The 20,537-nt window shown below is 39.8% G+C and overlaps 1 protein-coding gene across 2 annotated transcripts in view; it reads left to right on the top strand.

The window, feature by feature from the left end:
• BTBD7 (BTB domain containing 7) overlaps positions 1 to 20,537 on the top strand; it is a 33,281-nt gene extending 12,744 nt beyond the window's left edge. The window contains exons 3-11 of one of the 2 annotated variants that reach the window (XM_009280793.2): positions 5,619 to 5,827; positions 7,225 to 7,300; positions 9,733 to 9,893; positions 10,204 to 10,347; positions 10,578 to 10,691; positions 12,231 to 12,420; positions 16,455 to 16,633; positions 17,316 to 17,744; positions 19,496 to 20,537. In XM_009280793.2, the coding sequence (XP_009279068.1) occupies positions 5,619 to 5,827; positions 7,225 to 7,300; positions 9,733 to 9,893; positions 10,204 to 10,347; positions 10,578 to 10,691; positions 12,231 to 12,420; positions 16,455 to 16,633; positions 17,316 to 17,744; positions 19,496 to 20,311 (2,318 nt within the window). In that variant the 3' untranslated portion in view covers positions 20,312 to 20,537. The remainder of the gene's footprint in view (positions 1 to 5,618; positions 5,828 to 7,224; positions 7,301 to 9,732; positions 9,894 to 10,203; positions 10,348 to 10,577; positions 10,692 to 12,230; positions 12,421 to 16,454; positions 16,634 to 17,315; positions 17,745 to 19,495) is intronic. The other variant, XM_009280794.2, reaches the window with a different exon arrangement.

The following is a 20,537-nucleotide window of genomic DNA, read 5'->3' as shown; positions in this document are numbered from 1 at the left end:
AGAAAGTCGTCAGCTTTGTATTTGAATAAAGCAAAAAACAATACTACATACTCTAACAGTGCCATAATAGATGTACTTGGAATTCAGCCTTTCAAGGATGGGAGTACATCAATGTTTTAAATTTTTGTGCTTAGAAAAATCAGCAGAGGGATTAAAAATAGCTCAAAAGAGGTACTGAACTTAGCAATAGACTTCAACAGTGTTTGACCACTAATGCCCATTGTGTCCTTCTTGATGTCCAGTGCTACTTAGCTCTTGTTGTCTTTTCTGCAAAACATTCAGGTAGTTTTGCACCTTCCTGTAACCAAAACCTGTGTGCTTCAGAGTTCTAAAATGTGGAAGATAATGCACCTGCAAGTTACAGGCTTGCCATCAGTTAATAGTTTACCTAATCTCCTTTTAAAGAATTTTTTTTAAACAAAAAACCTGTGTGCTTCAGAGTTCTAAAATGTGGAAGATAATGCACCTGCAAGTTACAGGCTTGCCATCAGTTAATAGTTAACGTAATCTCCTTTTAAAGAATTTTTTTTTAAACAATTTGGGGAGGAGATGGAAAAGAAAAGCACTAAAACTTCAAGAAGCTAGAAAGCTGTAGCATTCCTTTAAGACAGAGAATATGGTGCTGCCAGGAGGCAATGAATATTAATAAACTGGGAAAGTCAGCCTGCATCCGGAAGATGGATGCTGAACAAGATCCCTTGTTCACAATACAGTTAGAGGAAAGTAGAGGTTCTTGCTGTTTATGTGATAACCAGTTAAAAAAGGTGTAGTTTCCTGTTTGTACTATGTAAGTCTTCTGACTTGCTCTTACTGTTTTTGTAACTGATGTTTTGCCTACTGCTGTGGAGAACCTAAATTCCTATTGCCATGCCTCAAGTTGAATGATGTCACTTGAATCTGACACAGATTGTTTGGCTGTCAAAAGTGGTACTGCTGCCCTGCCTCCTGCACTAGTCTCCTTGTTTCTGTTCTCTATGCTGGCAGTAGGGTTTGTGCTATTGGTGATCTAATGTTGCTGGAAGCAAGATTGACAGAAATTAGTTGACTAGTTCATTGAGTGGCCACCCAAGCACCAGTGTGACAGAAGAGCAGGAGATGTGGAGTGTAAGAAGATGACAATCTGGTTTAAAACCCCCTTGTATAGTGGTAAGCTTCCATGACTGCTCCTGCAGCCTGTGAGTGTGGGCTGCCTCCTAAGGAATCCTTAGCAAGTACAGGACACGTTTGCATCTTTGGGTCTGTAAGACATGGGAAAGAGGCTGAACAAATGTTGTCTTCCTTTTTTTCTTTTCTTTTCCTGTCAGAAGCTTGGTTAGAACAGCAAGGGTGCTTATGGATGGGAGAGATGAGCGTCTCTGGAACTTCCAAACATGGTGCAGTCCAGACTAGCTACAGGTCATGCCTCTGAACTGTTCTCTACATGCCAGCAAATTCAAAAAGTATGGTTCCTGATTGCCAGCATGCTCTCTCCTAATGCAACAAACTTAAGAAAACATTGAATAGCTTCTAGACTCCAGTTCAGTGACAAGATGAATTCTTACTACTTTTTTTTTTTCTTGGCTCCACTGGTTTGCGCAAGTTTAGGGGACAGGTCTCCACCACACAATGAGTTAAATCAAGCTGACGATTTTGTAGTAAAAACTTTGCTTAATTCCACTTTTGCTGATGTGTTGAAGGCACTTAATTTGTCTTTACTAGGTCTGTCAACTGTCTTGATAAGATCCCAAGCTACTAGCTAACATGCTGAACATGGGCTCAAGCTATTTCTGTTTGGAAGGGCTGTGGAATTGCATTTGAGAGAGAACTGGGGAAGCAGAAAGGACTGGTTTGTAGGCAGGACCCGTTGGTGTCCAGCAAAAGGGGAGCATGGAATAGCCTCATTTGTCCAAAATGTGATAGTCATCTTTCATTTCTTTAGACTCCAAGTTGAATCTTTAAAAGATACTAATGATCACAGAAGCTTGTGGTAGAGCACTTTGGGACACTGCAAATGGATCTTGGAAAGGCTGTTGCTGCTTGAATATTGCAAAACAGTACTCATAGGAGAATAATGCTCTATTCCACTGTGAAGAACAATATTGTGGCTATTAGATGACTGCTTTTTTTGCCAAGTGGCTGATTGTTAAAGCAAAAAAACCTTCTGCCAAAGAAGAAAAGAAACTGGATTTCTTCCATAGCTAGAATTGGGTTGCCCCAATTTATTTAGATGTTCAGAAAATACTTTAATTATTACCTCATGCTTACTTTGGAAGAAATACTTTTAATAATCCTGCAGTTCTGACACATTGCTAAAATTACTTGGGAAAAGTACTGTTTCATTTGCTAGGCATCCTAAATGAGCTTTTCACCTGATGATGTCATATTATTGGGAGTTGTGCAATAATTGGACTTGACAGAAGAATTGAGACTGAGCTGTGATGCTCTGTTTCTACAAATCAGTGTTGCTCAGATCTTTGGAACTGCATTTCTCATGGAAATGTTTTCTGTCTTTGCAGGGGACAGGTATCCTTATTGTTTCAAAAATAAATATCAGATGAAATACTATGAATGGCATTCACTTTGAGATAAGTGAATCTTTGCCTTTACAGTTTCAGTTTCCTCGTGACTGATTTCAGTCAGTGGGTTTACATACTGTCTTTGAAATGGAGCAGTCCTTATGTGTAATCGTTAGACTTCAGGGGAATGTAATCATCTGCTGAAATTAGCTTGCATGCAGACAGAATAATTGCATGCAAGAAGTTGTGTTGGGATTTAGCAGGGCAAGACTTAGTGCAACACAACAGATGACCCTAAAGAATTGTTTCAAAGTGGAGCAAAGTCTTCTTTTAAGCATACTGCAACTAGTCATGGTTAGCTTTCATTTGCCATGCCAGGTTTGCTGCTAACTTAACATTTTCCTTTTTTGAGCCCCAAAAGGGAAGATAAGAGGGACTCACATGACAAAGTTAAATATGTCAGCCATTAACTATGTAAGTAAAAATGTAAGGAAAATTGTAAGTAAAAATGGATCCTGAAGTGGAAAGCTTCAGATGTCATTTACACATATTTCTGACACATGCTGAAGCATTTTGAGCTTTTTTTTTTAAGGTGGGTTTTTTAAACACTGTTTTTCAGACTCTTGACCAGAATTTTAAGGCTTCAGAGTGAGGTTTATCCTTCAGGCTTCTGGGGAATTCCCCCATCTAGAGGTAGCAGTTTCTCTAACCTGTACCAAAACCCAATGAGTGTGTTTTGGAGCAGTTCTCATCCTCTGCTGTCATGTGTACCAGTGATGATTGGGCTGATGTTCCAAGTGCCTCCAACCAATCTTTGCTGCGTGTTCACTGCTTGCTTTAGGCTAGTCCTCACCATGCAGGTTAGAGGTCAGTATATGTAGCAAGGCATCTGTTCTTACTTGTAGTAATAATAATATGTAACCTAATGGTAACAGCTCTGAGAAGTGCTGTATTACTTCCGTAATGGTAAAGGACAAAGGAGGTGTGTTGAAACATGACTCAACACTTACCCCTTTGTCAAAAGCAAATGGAGAATCTAACTTGGTATGAAGAGTGTAATGCTGCTTTTAATGCATCATTCAGAAATGTGTATGCTTTTGCTAGCCCTTCTGTCAGTGGCTGCATTGATATATGGCCTTCCTTTTCTCGGGTGAATCAGGCATGTGAAAAACAAATCATCCAAGTGCTTGTTGAGGAAAATTTGTTTTAAGTATGAACTGGTGTAAAATTTATTACTGTTGGGGGGACAGGTATTATTCTCATAAATTCCTTTAGAAAATAAATAAAAACTGTTTCCAAAACTACGTATATATTCAGACATATTCCTGGAACTTGCTGCAAACATTCTCACTGAGCATTGACTGTATTTATTATATTCACTGTATTTTTTTATACTTAAGTTTAAAAAATTTTAATGGCAGAATATTGTTCTCATAATTAACATGGTGGCTTTTTATAGTATTAAGTAGAAATGCGTGTGTTTAATAGGACAGGTAAATTTATAATCTGCCTTATGGTTAAACTGTTGCTTCCTAGTACCTTCTTTACTGTTTAAGTTTCCCTTTTCAGTGACTTTGCTCCTAAGTAGTAGTTCCTTTGACAGATACCTTTCTACTTGAAGTAGCATGTTCACTTGTTACTACTTCTTAACTTCACCTTATTAGTTGCAACAGAAATGAAGTCAATGCTTATGTTCCATATGCTGGCCTATGTAGAAAAGTAAGATTTTCTTTTAATTGTATTAATTGCTGCTAGTGTGTCTTGCATGTATGCAACCAGTTCAAAAATACATAGCATCAGGAGAGCCTCTTTGATCTTTGTCTTGACAAATATGAAGATTACTGTGCTAAACACTCTTTTACTCAGCTTAGTCTAAGAGCTTCAGTAATGAGATACAGTTCTCTAAACAACTGTCAAAGTTTAGTTTTTAAATATCCTTGAAAATGATGGTATATGAAATGTGAAATAATTGCAGTGTAAGCATGCTGCTCTGAACTGTCTGGGGACCTCTCATGGGCATAAGCACAGCTGTGATTTTGTGGCTGTAGTGGGTTGAGACTGGAATGTATAATTCTAGAATAGGATTTTTTTTTCTTTAAATTGCTATCTTTATGGTACAAATAGAAGTAGTATTCTGTGTATATGTAAACCAGATGTACAAATGCAATCAGCAAAGTGCTAATGGAGACTTCAGGTTATCAATGTTGTGGTACCATCTGTTTTAACGCAGTAACCCCAAGTACCTGTGTCTTCAGCCTTCCCGTGGTACGTCTCCCCTCATTTCTCCCAAATCTGCTCTATCTCCATTCAGGAAACTTAAAATATCCCCTGTCTCTTCTTCAGAAGACATGTACTCTGTGAAAGAGTAAATCCTAATGCAGCAGTGAGTACAAAGAAACTGTAGCAGACTCGCCACGGGTCAGAATACCTGCCTCTTGGATGCTTCACTTTCTGCTTCCCTATCAGAGGAGGTGCTCCCTGTCCTGGCACCCCCTGTGCCTTGCTTGATAGGGAGGCCAGGGTGGTGGCCTAGAGCAACCACCTGCTGCTTCCTGCCTTCTCTGTGAGTCAGAAAATGATGCTTTGCTGCCCTCATCCTGTGCTGAGTAGCTGAGTACCAACAATACATCACAGCTTTTGTTTCTGTTCCTCTGCATGGTCTGTCTGAGGAGGGTCCACATGCAAAGTGATATGGGTGAAAATTCCACCTCTGTTACAGCTTACAGGCTTCTGTGAATCTGCTCTAAACAATAGTGACTCAAATTCAAATCTGCAACTTTAAAGTGTGTTAAACAGTCAGATAATGTATATTAACCAAAGGAGGTTCTACCAGGGCTGAACTAGCTTTCCGGTTGTTCATCCAGGCATGCCAGAAGACATGATGTTTCATGTGCCTCCAAAAGGTAAATGACTGTATAGTTGGAATCCTAAACCACAACTAAAATTATTATACTTTTAGTCAGAATTTAACCCCGTTTGCAACCTTGGTCTGTAGGGTGCTTCTGTTTTTATTCTCACTGGGAGTCATATAACTGTTTATATTACAGATTTAGGCCATATGTATTATTCCTTCAGGATCAAAGTGCCTCTGTAACATCATTGATTTTTGCTTTTGTTTCCTAGGCTGTGAAGATATTATTGCTGAGAGCATCTCACTGGACACCTTAATTGCCATTCTGAAGTGGAGCTCTCAGCCGTATGGTTCCAAGTGGGTACATCGTCAAGCACTACATTTCCTCTGTGAGGAGTTTACCCAGGTCATGACTTCAGATGTCTTCTATGAACTCAGCAAGGACCACCTGCTCACAGCTATTCAGTCTGACTATTTACAGGTAACCTGCAATGCAGAATACAGCTGGTCCTGCTTGAAGGAGGATATGTTACGCTGTTACTAGAAGTGCTTGGGAGTAGCTCATTTTAAATTGTAGGCAAGAGTGGGTTTGTATGCACACTGAGCATTCCTTTATAATATGTAAAAAATGAAATTGAAGTAGTGATTAAGAAAACTATTTTATTTTTGGCTTGTAACACAACTGAAACTGGTGGTATATGCTGTTGTTTAGAAGCCTAATAATAGTTTAGAAATGGTTGTGAATTATTTTAAAAGAACCATTTCTGAACCTAACGTTTGCCTTGCATGTTTAAGTGTTTTATAAAAATTATGTGGTGGTGGTAGTTTTGCTGTAGCAACATACATCCTAGTTGGGGGCAGTGGGAGCTAATAAACTAGTAATTGTTCAGAAGGCTTATTTTTTAGGGGAGACATAAAAATACCTTTTTTGACAAGTATTGCAGAATTTCTTTTTTGTGACTTTTCTTCAGTGATTGTGTGGTTTTAGGGAGAGGAAACCATACTGACTTAATAGAAAGCTTGTGGATTTTTGCTGCCATTTCTCTTCAGGGGAAGATATCTTTATAATGATGACCCGTCTTTTATAGCTTAAAGATGACTGGAATTTTTTTAATTGTATCCATCCCTATCTTACCTTTTTTTTTGAAGTATAAAGTGTTAGAGATTATTTAAAGTGTTTTTTAAAAAAAGTTTTTTGTTTACTTTAAACACTTCAGGATTTACAATAACAGTACTGTTGATCTTCCATGAGACTGTGTATTATGACTGAATTTCCCACCCTACTTGTTAAGAAATTAGGTAGATAAAATCAGGTACTGAAAAATTTAAATTTTTCCTCTAAAAATGTTGAGTGGTTAGCACATGTATATAGGTATGGACAAAGCAAAGTTGTTTTGTTTATAGTATTACTGAATCTTTCTCTTCACCTAGATTATAATTTAGTTGGTTTGATTATTTTCATAGCTTTCTAGGCTGTGCAGATGCTGAATTTTTAATGTTAAACAAGAGATCCAAACACCCAGTATTAGAGCTGCCCCTTTCAATTAACCTTAATCATTCAGATTTAATACCTGTAAGTTTTCATGCTAGACAAAATTTTTCCTTCTGTAGAAAATGTCTTTTTTTGTTCTTTTTTTCCCTCTTCTTAAGGATTCAATAAGTGACATGAATCTAGAAATTACGGTGGTAATATACCAGTAGTACTACCCTAAAATACTTGAAGGAAGTGGTATAGCAGATCATAAAGTACAAATGCTTACTTCTCTCTTGGTACAGTTGTGTTTCTTTATAGCTGTAAAAGACCTGTGTATGTGACTTTTTTTTTGTGTGTGTGTGTCATTAAGCATATACAGATTGCTGACTTTCTCTTTCTACCAGGCAAGTGAACAAGATATTCTTAAATATCTGATAAAATGGGGAGAACACCAGTTGATGAAGAGAATAGCAGATCGAGGTAGGGATCCTTTAAACCACACAGTACTAAACCAAATAAACCAAAATGTATGGAAGTTCTTTTTTGGGTGATCTGTAACTTAAGGAAATTTAATCTACTTTGTTCATAGTATGGTCAAAACTAAACACATGCACTTTTTTAAAGATTTTGTTCTCTAAAAAATGAGAACACCGGCATTCTGAGGGAGCTGGGATTGTTTAGCCTCAAGAAGAAAAGGCTTAGGGGGGAATCTTAGCAAGGTCTATAAATATCTAATGGCAGGAAGCAAAGAAAATAGAGCCACGCCTTCTCTTGGCACCCAGGACAGGATGAGAGGCAATGAGGCATTAACTGAAATACAGGAAATTCTGTTTAAACACAAGAAACTGTGAAGATGGTCAGACACTGGAACAGGTTGCCTGGAGTAGTTATGGGGTCTCCATCCTTGGAGGTGTTCAAAACCTAACTGGACATAGTTGTGGGCAACCTGTTCTACCCTGCCTGGGGAGGTGTGGGGAGAGGGCGGTGGTTGTGGCTGGACCAAACTTCTAGAGGTCCTTTCAACCTCTACAATGGTCTGATTTTTAAGTCTTGTTGATTTCCTGTTGTCTCAAAATTATTTTTCTTGTAATTAATTCATCAAATAAAAAAAACCCTGCAGTGTCACTTACTTTTCTGTGCTCATGCAGGCTTCTCACAGTAGTCTTATTCTTAGTTTGCTGTGTCAACCTTTTACTTCAGTTTGAGTACGTTTCTCCCACAGAAATCTGTGGTAGTGAGAAGCAAGCCATCAAGTGGCATCAGTGTTTTTCCTAAAGTAGATGTAAATGTATTTTAATTAGCTCAGATGCATATTACTGCTATAGTGGTAACTTCAAGGGCAATCTCACATGTGTTGGACGTGGGAAGTAGGTTAAATATATATTTCCCAAATAGCAAGTGCAAGTAGCTCATGTTCATCCCCACCACGAAGTGTCAATCAGATAGTACAGCGAGAGGAACAGAAAGGGAAGAACCTGCCTGTGTGAAAACAGAGCAGTGCTGGTGTGGCTACTGTCTTTTGAGGGCTGGCCATGTTTTTGAAATCCACTGTTACTGCTTGCGATACAACTGCTTTGTCATGGACATGTTGTACGAAATGCAAGAAAAAGTCAGTTAAAATATGTGCTTTTAGTGACCCAAGTAAGTATTAACCTTCTGTCTTCAGAACAAGACTTTCTAAGTGTTTGTCTTAAGGCACGTTGGAACGTAATGGAGCCAGTTAAACAGTAACAGACCTGGACTGAGGGAGAAGCTGCTCATTTGGAGTAATTGTGCAGCTTCCTGCTCTGTGCTGTTCCTTAAGTAAAGGGGTCATTTTTCTTTCCTGGGATCATCAGATAACATGATAAGCAAAAGCAGAAATAAGAGCTGTGCCAAGTTCTGTCAGGCTATAGGGCCAAATTTAGTCTAAATTTCTCAGTGACACTCCTGATTTTGCAGCTCTGAATATGTGGTGGTGTCAGTCAAATACCAGAAAGCATTAGAAATTGTAATGGGCTGTGGCCAAAACTGAATGGAGGGTGGGTATGTTTGACAGGTTTCCTCAAAGAGTGAAGTTAGTCAAAGTCAGGTTGGGCACAATACCTAAAATACAGGTGAAGGTAGTTAACTGAGGGAGGGAGAATAACCTGAATGTCATACATTGTGATCTTGCAGTCTCTAGGAAGATACCCACTTTTGGCATAAATAGGTATCCTGTGAGCATGAAAGCATTTTGAATGGGCTTGACACAGCTGTTACTAGGGTGGCTTACATGAGGCTAGAATAATTTATCCCAGTGGTCTCTTCAGGCCTTAATTTGTAGAAGATAAGTTTCTGAAAACTGCTGGGGAAAGGGAGAGGAGCTGCAGGAGACAACCTTTGGGGAAACTGCTAGCAGTGAGGCATGAATGTTTTCATAGCATAGCTCGAGGTAGAGCTTTATAAACATTTACCCCAAACACTCTGGCTTACATGAGGCTAGAATAATTTATCCCAGTGGTCTCTTCAGGCCTTAATTTGTAGAAGATAAGTTTCTGAAAACTGCTGGGGAAAGGGAGAGGAGCTGCAGGAGACAACCTTTGGGGAAACTGCTAGCAGTGAGGCATGAATGTTTTCATAGCATAGCTCGAGGTAGAGCTTTATAAACGTTTACCCCAAACACTCCTTCTGTGTTTTCTCCCTGGCTTATGCTTTGAAACTGACAGCTGTGGAAATGACCCATGCTTGTATAAAGTGAACCTGACTCTGCTGATGCTTCATATCAGATTTTAAGGTGTGAAATAGTTTTGTGGAACAAGGCTGATAAGCACTGTTGATTTTTCAATTAGACTTTTCTTTCCTTTTCTATAACTTTCTATAAGCTCTGTAACTCCTGCTTTCCTATTTAAACTTTGTGATGTCAACTTACTATTTTTTGTTCCTTCCCACAGAGCCTAATTTACTGAGTGGTACTGCTCACAGTGTGAACAAAAGAGGTGTGAAGAGGAGAGATCTTGACATTGAGGAGCTGAGAGAGATCCTGTCTCCACTTTTACCTTTTGTCCGTATTGAGCACATCTTACCTATGAATAGTGAAGTACTGACTGATGCAGTAAGTCAGTAATCTTATACAAATACTATCTCTGGATTCTTTGTACTTCAGATTCTACAATGTTGGGGGGGGGGTGTGTGTTTGGTTTTTTGGGGTTTGGGGTTTTTTTTTTTTGAGGATTAGCTCCTAAAATGTTATCACTCAGAGTAATATGTGTATAACTCTTTTTCTGGTTAAATTTTCTGTACTTTATCAGAAGGCTAAAGAAAAATCAATGGTGTAAGGATTCAGTATAAAAAAATACATTTCTTGCAAGCTTTTCCCATATTTATGTTTAAAAAACCATGAAACTCTTTCTTGATTCTTAAAGATGAAGAGAGGCCTGATTAGTACTCCTCCTTCAGACATGCTACCAACATCAGAAGGTGGAAAGTCAAATGCCTGGCTGCGGCAAAAAAATGCTGGAATATATGTGCGGCCAAGACTGTTCTCACCATATGTGGAGGAGGCTAAGGTAATAATCATTAACATCTGAGTGTTGTTAATCTGGAGTCATTGGGGGTTCTGTAAACAGGGAAAGATTTTGGTGTGTTTTGTCTCTCTTTGCATGTACTGGCCTAAAATACTAACATTTTCAATTTAACAAGACTTACAAGATTGATCATCAGGCTCAAGTCTCTAGAACTGGTCAGAAAAATTTCAACAAAATTTTTTTTTGTCGAAATTGAAATGTTTGCGAGACAGATCTTGATGAAATTCCACCGGAAACAAAGCAGCGTTCTGAGGGAAACCTCCCTGGTTTCCAGCCAGTTTGCCGGCCCAGCTCCTCGGCAGCCCACCTGGCAGGCGGATGGCAAGGTGAGAGCCTGAGAGTCCCAGTTTGCAGCTAGTCAGCAACCTTGGTGCCAGGTCTTTCAGGCTCCCCAGCTCCTACCAGAGCTGGGTGGAGATCTACTATTCCACTAGGCAGAGGAGTCTGATATTTCATCTTCTTGTTTGAATCAGAACATATCCAAAATTCTTTCGATCTTCCGCAAAATGGGATAAATATCTTGCGTCCAACTTGACTGAAGTCCTTGTGTCCTGCTCAAGCAGTAAATTCCCTATTTAATATCTTGCATGAGGACTGTCAAACTGTGAAGATCTTGTAACATCTCTGATGGTGACATTTGGTGACAGGGTGGAGATGGCTCTGTGTGGGGCAGAAACATGCCATATCCTGTTTGACAGAATGGGACCCTTGTGGGTTGCTAACTAATGCCACCACTTAAGGCAGCTCTGACTTAAGTCAAGAGCTTGTGAGTCCCAGTAGTGCAGGTGACTGTAGAACAAGAGGATTAGGTGAAGCTCTGCACATCCACATCACCTACAAGCTCTGGCCACTACTCTGGTGAATTTGGAGCTTTTGCCCTGTGCCTAAGAAAATATTTTCTAAGAGTGTGAGTTGTTGTTGATGTCCTCTTTGAGGGGAGAGGAGAAATAAAACTATGCATTTTGGGCACAAAGGTTAGAGAGCACCAGGTGGCACTAAAGCAGCAAAGGAAGACTAGCCAGTTAAAACTTTTATCTTTGTATCTTGTATTGTTAAAACTAACAAAAATGTGTTAAAGAACATGTGATAAAAGCTTTGACTCTTTTAGTTTTCAGGTATACGGTATGGGAGTGCTTTAGTAGTAACCTTAAAATAAAAAGTACATTCTAAATTTTTTTTTCCCCTGTCAGGAATCCTACTTGTTTCTATTAGTTTCATATTATGCTTTTAATATTTTTAAAAGCATCATTAGCTGTTTAACCTTAGAGGGAGGACTCTCATACTTATTGTCTGGTAACTATACTCCTATTCATAGTTTAATTATTGTGAAATGCAAAAAATTGCAGATGAGGGGTTCCTGTGTGTTTGGGGTTTTTTTTTTTACTCCCCTGTTAGCCTCCCATTTTTTTGGAAATAAATCCATTTAACTTTAAGTGAGAATCTTAAAAGGGTATGCATAAATCCCTTTCTATTCTTTAAGACATCTGAAGGAAACATATTTCATTTTCAGACTAGTGCCTTCTATTCAATGGCACAGAGTTGAGACCTGTAGTCAGTAATTGTCTGAGACAGTCCAGAGGGTCTGGCCTTGAGCAGGTTACTTCCAATCTGACAGGTACAAAATAAACAAAGCAACCTTCCCAAACTTTATTCACCTGCCTGCTCTTAGCTCTGAAACTCAACTCTGATCATGACTGGAAAATGGAATAGAAAATGCTGTGGAAAAGCCAATTACTGTTTGGGACCTGGAAAAGTTACGGTTTAGACATTGCTAGACTTGTGGCCTCGGGACTGCGTTTGCAGCAGCTCCCGGTGGGTATGTGCGTGCGGTGCCTTCATGAGGGCTCTAATGGCTGTCGTTGCAGTCAGTACTGGATGAGATGATGGTGGAGCAAACTGATCTCGTTCGTTTGCGGATGGTCCGAATGTCCAATGTACCCGACACCCTTTACATGGTAAACAACGCTGTGCCGCAGTGCTGTCATATGATTACCCACCAGCAAGTTAGCACTAACCAGTCCAGTCCTCCTTCGGTTATAGCCAATGAGATCCCAGGTAAGGCTGCTAGATCGCTTGCAACACCGATTGATCTCGTGTGAGTGGGCGGGCGCTTGGGGCAGGGGAGAGGGAATGTGAATTGTTGAATATTATGATTTCCTCTGAGAGTAGTACTGCACCATTTGGGCTTCTTCCCACCCAGTGGTGGTCCCTTTTGCTTTGGTCTACTCTGAAGACATTAACTATTTTTTGCATGGCATAATAAGTAGTTAGAGGGTAAGCTACTGGAGGGGATAGTATTTTAACCTGCTTCAGCTGAGCAATTTGAAAAACATTGGACTAGTTAAACTTGCTGTAGTACACTTGCTGGAGCCTTGCTCTCTGTTCTCAAAGTGGTTCTCAGTTTTCTACTTACGTGTCTTGGATGACTGGTTGATCCAGAAGGCTGGAAAATGGCAAAATACTGATTTCTTTTAAAAACAAAAAGCAAGGGAGCGTAACTTGTAGGGCAGTTAGCTTAACTCAGTGTGCCAGAAAAATATTGGAAGCTGGCACTCAAAACACTTTCTTTTCAGTTTACCAAGTCCATTTTAGCTTTGAAGTCAAACCAACTTCATTCCTTGTGTGGCAGAGTAAGCGTTTATAGGTGGAAGTAGATGCAGCCTCTCTTGACTTCAGGATACTTGGTGTGACATTCCCCATAGGCAAGCCAGGGAAATACAATCATAAAACTACTGTAATATATTTTGTCACTTATGCATTCGATCTTTTGGTGTCAAACTGAAAGAACGTATCTGGTGGGATTGCCAAAGCACCTAGCTCTTCCTACCTTTCCCTGGCCCCATTAGTACTCAGTGTGCATAGAGAATACACTGGCAAAACTTGCAGCTGATGACAAGTTGGGAGGGTCAGTGGATGTTTTGGAGGGCAGGATTAGATAGCTAAATGACCAAGACTAAATTTAATTTCAATGAAGAAAGTGGGAAACATTGTGCTTATGTAGGTGTAGCCTGCTGTGTACATACAGGATGGCTGAGGAAAGCTCTGTGGAGAAAAGCCTGAAAGTCAACATCATACAATTCCATAAAGAGTCATACTAAAATACAAAAACAAATATGCCACAAGACATGTGAAGTAACTTGGTCTCAGAGGCAGCATTGTGTTTAGCCCTTTAAATGGCCATACTGGGTCAGGTCAAGGATTTGTCTGTCTAGCCTAGTATCCTTATTCCAGCAGTCACCAGAAGTGAGTGCATGAGGAAAGTGTAGCAGAAAAAGGACATAAAACAATTCCCCGTAAAATTCTGTGCACTTTTCAACCATTTGCAGCTCAGATATCCTATGGTGGATGGTGTTTCTGTGTAGCTAGTAATTTTAAATGCATTTTTAATCCATGAGGTTATGCAGTCTTTCCTTAAACTTGCATAAACTTTTGGCACCCATTTTTGCATGGGTATCACATTTCAGTAGATACAGATCAGTTTGGGAGTCTTCAGAAAAGCAATAGAGATTACATGCCACCAAGGAAAGTCATCTTCCTCCCTCCACCACTCCCCATTCCCCATTTTATAAGCTCTTTGTATATCAATTATGTCTCCCGTAAGTCAACTATATTGAAAGGAAATAGATAAACTATTCTTACAGATACTAGAGCCAGGACAAAATAGGTTTAAATTGCTGCAAGAGAATTTAAGTTGAGGTGTTAGGAAGATTTGAAACGCTGTGTGGTTAAACACTGCAGTAAGTTTTCTACTAAGGTTTGTGGAACGGTTTTGATCTATTTGTTTCTTGTGATTCCAGAAGAGACTTGATAAAGCCTAAAAGGAGCTTCTGAAAACTTCTGTAATTTGATAAAAGTACTAATTGTTCGTTTAGAAACTTGCACTGCTGAGATGCCACAGCTGTATTACAGTACTTGGACTTCTTTCCCCCTCTACAGAAACGCATCAATACACTCACCATGAATTGAATGTAAAGTATTTCATCATAAGATGTGTATTTGATAACACTTTGTTCGATCTTAGTTTCCAAAGAAGTTGAGAAGGAAAACAGATTCTCGGGTGTCTCCAATGCTATGCAAAAGTTCTCATGTTCTGAAAAAGTCTGGCTCTGGCAAACGTGTGAGACATCTTGACCAATCTGAAACTCCACTACAGCTTGATTCAGGACAATTTAATATATAGGAATTACTGCCAGCCCTTTGATTTGAGCACGAATATGAGCTGTGAGCCTGGCCAGTAGTTGGAGCACAGATACTGTGTCCTGGTAACTGCCTGCTTTGCTTAGTTCTCTAGTTATGCAAAAGAATTGATTGTTTTGCCAGTGCTTTGTGCTAGGAAGGGTAGATGGAGCCCAATTAATTTGAGGACATTCAGGCATGTACCAAACCTATATCCTGTACAGGAATCCATCCCAAAGCATAGACGGAGCACAGGAACTGCTGGAGGGAGAGCTAGGCAAGATCGCCTCCGTGCCCCTTAGGCTGGGCTCTTAGAACAGGGGGGTTTTTTACAGCTTGGGTATTCTCTGTCTGTCACTTGCATCTTCCTTGTACCCACTGCCTGTGGACTTTATTTGTATAAATGCTATTGGCAGTGTGTCTTGGTGCTCTTATTGCAACACTATTGTAAAATGAGTTCAACCTCTGCTGAAGTCTGTTCTACTTTGAGGCTAGGTTCTACAGGTAATTGGGTTTCCTTAGGTATTTTCCAGTTTCGGTTTGAATTGGAAATCCTGCAACTGACTTGAGAGAATTGTATTTTTTAGATATGTAATCTCTCTTCCATGCGTTTCACATGAATAATAGTAAAAAAAAAACCAGAAACAAACCTGGGTTTAAGAAGATAGCACTTTTTCATGAAAAACTTAGATGATTTTTATGCCTACAAGTTTGGAGAACTGCTACAAACTTCTCTAAAATCCTCTTTTTTTCAGTGTTAACAAAATGCTTGTTGCAGCTAAACATCTGGCTGCTAAACCAGGATTTTTCAGAACAATTGAATTGTGTGGAGGGTAGTGTGGAAGACTTATTTCCAAGCCTTGAAGACTGGATAGAATTGATTATTTTTTTTATTTTTTTTCCCCTAGTACAGGAACTCAGTTTTGGGGGGGAAAATATTTTGCACTAATTATCCTTTGTGTACCAATGTAAACTTTGTGAAATTGGGACCAGTTGTAGTTGCATGGTGTTGGGTTTTCTCCTTCTCTGCAATGCAGATGTCTTCTCACATGTTCTTGCTGTCTGATCCATTTAATTTTTATGAGCTTTCATTATGGACATCTGGTCATGGTAACATACAACGCTTGTAAAGCTGGTAAAGGATCAGATGCCAGGACTTACGTATTCAGAGATCTGGATTTGTCTTCTCTTATGATATGCACATTTTCCTGAGGACAGAAAGACCACAGAGAAACATCATTCATCATCAAACAGCAGCAAGAAGTGGCATGAGAAAGTTTTGCAACAGGATAAATACCCCGAATTATACATTATTTCCTTTTGGAAAGTGTTTTTTCTGTTTTTTTTCTAAATTATTTCAATATGGCTGCATAAAACAACATAATTTTAACAGGTTTATGTTGGCTTACAGTTTGTGTAATTTTTTTAGAATGCTCTTTCTGTAGTTACATACTGGTATTATGGTCTTGTGATTATAGAATTCTATTAGAAGGATGAAGTGTACGCCAAAAAAAATCAATGAATTCTTGGCCTGTAGAACTCATGAGGGAACATTCAGTTGTTATTTAAGATATCCTGCCCCCATCTCAAATCATAAAATTCCTGCATCATAAGGAGTTTACAAAGAAGGCTGTGTCTGTGGCTTACTCTAGCAGAAGCTGGAGAAATGGTATATGTCTTTACCATTTGTATGATGTGTGTGTTATCCCACGTGCCTTCAATTATGCTTCAAGGAACATGTGTAAGTCGAACTGTTCTTGGCAAAATGCTTCTTAAAAAAAAAAAAAGCCAAGCCAGCCTGACGTTAGGTTTTTCCTTCAGAATTAAATCTAACGATTGCAATCAAACTTACTGTCTCGCAGTTCAAAAAGTAATCTCTTTTATCCCCATTCCGTTCTCTATTATCCCTCCAGTTCCCAGTCTCCTCGTTGTGAAAGAGATGATCAAACGGCTGCAGGAGCTGCGTCATACTGAGCAGGTGCAAAGAGCGTATGCTCTCAATTGTGGAGAAGGCGCCACAGTCAGTTATGAGATTCAGATTCGTGTGCTGCGGGAATTCGGACTTTCTGATGCTGCTGCTGAACTTTTGCAGGTATGAAAAATTGCTGTGTAAGACCACAAATGCTTTGATTCTGTTCTGCTTATGAATTGACTTGAACGCGCAGTCTGCAATAAGAGAACTACTTTGTGCACATGCAGGTTGCAAAAATGCATAACTTTAGAACTGTCTGAGTGCAAATTACAGTGAGACTGTTGCATTTGATTTATGTGATTTTTATAAACGTGTAAGTGCAATGTATAAATATTTTTCTCAAGAGTTGTTGCCATTCAGGGTGCTCTTACTGCCACGGATTTTGAGGACAAAAAAATCTGCCGAAGAGGCAGTTGATGAGAATAGTCAAACTGTAACTAGAAATCTAGATTATGATTTATTCTTGAATCAGAGGGGAGAACTGATGCAGTAGATCTGCATAGTACATATCGGGACTGGGAAATTGGAAATCCCGCTTCTGTTTGTATGCTGCTGTTAAAGCAAATGCATTTGTTGGTCAACTTATTCACACAGTGAATCTCATGCTGCTTGTCCTGTTTTTAAAAAAATCTTTATTCCATGGTAGCTGTAATCACCTCCAAGTGTTGGTGAGGTTTTAGGTGGCACAACTATTCTGTTACAGTACTAGCAGATTTCTAGTTCCAATGTGTGTTAGTTTAGGAGATTTTTCTAGATGACTTCCTACTTTGTTTTGTTACATGCTGGGTTTTTTCCGTTGCAGAATCCTCACAAATTTTTTCCTGATGAGCGATTTGGGGATGAAAGCCCACTCCTGACAATGAGACAGTCTGGACGATGTCGCGTTAACAGCACTCCCGCTGCAGAAACCATGTTTACAGAACTGGACTCTCTTGTGGCCTTCCATCCACCATTGCCCCCTCCTCCACCTCCATACCACCCACCAGCAACTCCAATTCATAACCAGTTCAAAGTGGGCTGGAAACAAAGGGTGCCAAGTCAACATCCCTCCCGTTCCTTTTCTTACCCATGTAATCACTCACTATTCCACTCCCGAACCGCTCCCAAAGCTGCACCGCCTGTCTACTTGCCCAGTGTTAAAGCAGCACCTCCTGATTGCACTAACACTACAGGTCTGGGGAGACAAACGGTGGCTGCAGCAGCAGCAGTGATGGCAGCTGAGAAGCAAGTAGTAAGTATTATGATTTCTCCTCTTCTCCCTATCTCTGGCCACTCAAAGTAGCTTATGGAGAGGAGCTGGAGAGAGAATTCTTCTGGTGAAGTAATTTGGCTTTGTTAAATAAAAGAGCATCTTCATTGGTTAGGAGAAGAATTTTCTACCACACTGGCTGTCAGCATTCCGCATCCCAAAGGCATGCCCTAATCCCTGGGAGAATGAATGTTCCAGGGCCAGGAGCATTTTGGAGGGGCAAGTGGGACTCACAAGTCTTCTGAAATAATATAGTTTGCTCTGCATTAAAACAAAGCATAAGTCAACTTCAGAAGTGGACTGCATGCTATCATTCAAGGGCAGAAATAGTGATGATATTTTGACTATTCACAGGTAAGTAGTCCTGAAGTAAACAGATGTGTATCAAGGGAACCTGTGGAGAATGTGAAGGCCTTACGGCTGTGAAAAAGATTTTAAAATTAATAGGCAACCAGAAACTGGTAATTGCAAATACAAAGGGGCTTGTCACAGCATTTAAGGACTATCGTTATAGTTGCTGAACTACAATACAATGCAATGAAAACAACGAACTATAACATACTGGACAAAGACATAGCTTTGTGAAGTACATGAAGTACTAAATAAAGACTTTGGTAATTTATTTTTGCAGTGAAAAAACTGTTTCAGCACACAGTTGTGTCATACTGAAAACCTGCTCTTTAGATGCAGATTTGATCTGGAGTTCTGAATGGAAAAATGGGTTTATCTTTTTCCTTTAGCAGTTGTCCTAAATATATTGCACTCCTTTCTGTATTTTAACCTAAAATATTTAACTTCAAATTAGAATTGTTTTTCACTGTTTGTTCAAGGGTGGGTTTTGTAGCATAAGTCTCTCTTTCTTGATAAATACTGACTTCACTAAGGAAACCATGCAGTGATCTTTTTCGCAGCTTTTTCATGTTAGAGATGTCTCTGCTAGAACACTTACATAAAAATGCGAGGAGAAGTATAAACTTAATGTGGATGATATTTTTGTTCTGTATTATTTCTGCAATTTGTGAGTTACTAGTAATCAATGATTACTAAAATTGCTTTCATTAGAAATGATAAATAGGAGTAGAAATTTTAACTCTTCTGTCTGGAAGACTGTAATCTGCTTGTCTCATTGCAGGGTTGCTTAGGTGTAGGCAAGAAGAATGCCATGCAACAACTTCCACGCACTTCATGGATCTAGTCAACACTGTGACTGATGCTCCCCCCCAAGCCCTGAGGCTGTCATGCATGCACATACATGTGCATGCAATTAATTTACTTTAAAATACAAAATGCAAGCAGAGGGGTTGCATCTGTAGTGACAAAATAATGTTTCGTGGCTTCCCTGCAGTGGAACTGCGTGCTATAACAAACAATTTAAGTTCTGCACAGAGTACCTTGTTTAGTTTGATAATTGCAAGTGGCTTAAAGCAGGCTTACCTTTTGAGAGTTTAACAGTACATTGTCATTTACTGCACGTTCAAGACAAGGTGCGTTTAAGAAGGAACTATTACTGTGGCACAGCAGCTTCATGAAGGAAAGCCGTCTTAAGCTAGCAGGAAGGTGAAGTTTGGAGGATACATGTGCTCTTTAAACAGTGTGGGAAACTTGCAGGCTGAGGTTGGTCTAGGCAAAGGTAGATGAGGAAAATGCCATTTTGAATTACAGAAACTCTCCTAAATACGGGTTGTGTTTAGCTTTTGCTTTGTTTCCATGGACCAATTTCTTTTCTCTTCCAGTGTACTCAGCCCTTGCTAAACGAACTGATGCCAGATATCGCAATGGGTGTGTCAGCAATGTCTTTAAAAGACAGAAGATTACCAGAGCTCACTGTCGACACAGAATTAAGCCAGACGGTTACAGAGGTAGGGCCCGGTCCACCCCAGCACATTTCATGTATTCAGAACAGACACATGCCCACTTCTCGAAAGAAACATGCAATAGAGCAAAAAATAGATGCTCGAGAAAATCAGCAGGAATATCCTGACTTCTATGACTTCTCCAATGCTGCATGCAGACCCTCCACTCCAGCACCCAACAGGCACAGTCCTTCGCCTTCACAAGGCATATATTTTGGCCCAGATTTGTATAGCCACAATAAGGCATCACCAAGTGGCTTAAAGTCAGCTTATCTACCTTCCCAGATATCTCCTAAAAAGCAAGAGGATTCTAGGAGGGAATACCTGCTCTCCCAAGATGGGCATCAACACAGACAAAAGAATGAGCCAATACACCTCGATGTCTTAGAACAACCTCCCCAGCGACTGGACTTGGCATTGGCTACCCAGGAAAATGCTGGCAATGGCCCGGTTCACATCAGGGGAAGAACAAAAATGGAAACCGATTTAACCTATGGGCTAACCTCCAACAGACCTTCACTCTCTGCATACGCCTCTGAACTGCAAGAAGAGAGACCCAGCAGGAGACTGGTAGATGATGAGCCATCGGAACATGGAGCACAGAGAAGTGCAGATTTGGAAAGGGAAGATGCAGTAAGCAGAGGAAGGAGGTCTCCAAACAAACCAGACTTCCTGTATAAAAAATCTGCCCTATGAAAGCAACCTCGACTATTTCTCTGTGCCTAAGAGTTGTAAACATCCCATTCTTTGCAACTTTTGGCCTGACTTCTGTCAGACAAATTCATTCATGCCAGCGGATAAATTCAGCTTTGCTCACTTCTTTTGTACATACATTGCTTTATTAGAGACAGCATGTTATCAGTTTATTTTTAATGCTGCTTCTGGTTTTATTTTGTGGGAGATTTTTTTGAGCAAATTTAAT

Source organism: Aptenodytes forsteri, unplaced genomic scaffold, assembly GCF_000699145.1.
Source record: "Aptenodytes forsteri isolate BGI_AS27 unplaced genomic scaffold, ASM69914v1 Scaffold193, whole genome shotgun sequence".
NCBI classification, from domain to species: Eukaryota; Metazoa; Chordata; class Aves; order Sphenisciformes; family Spheniscidae; genus Aptenodytes; species Aptenodytes forsteri.
The sequence above is the reverse complement of the archived record's forward strand: the minus strand, read 5'-3'. Positions and strand labels throughout refer to the sequence as shown.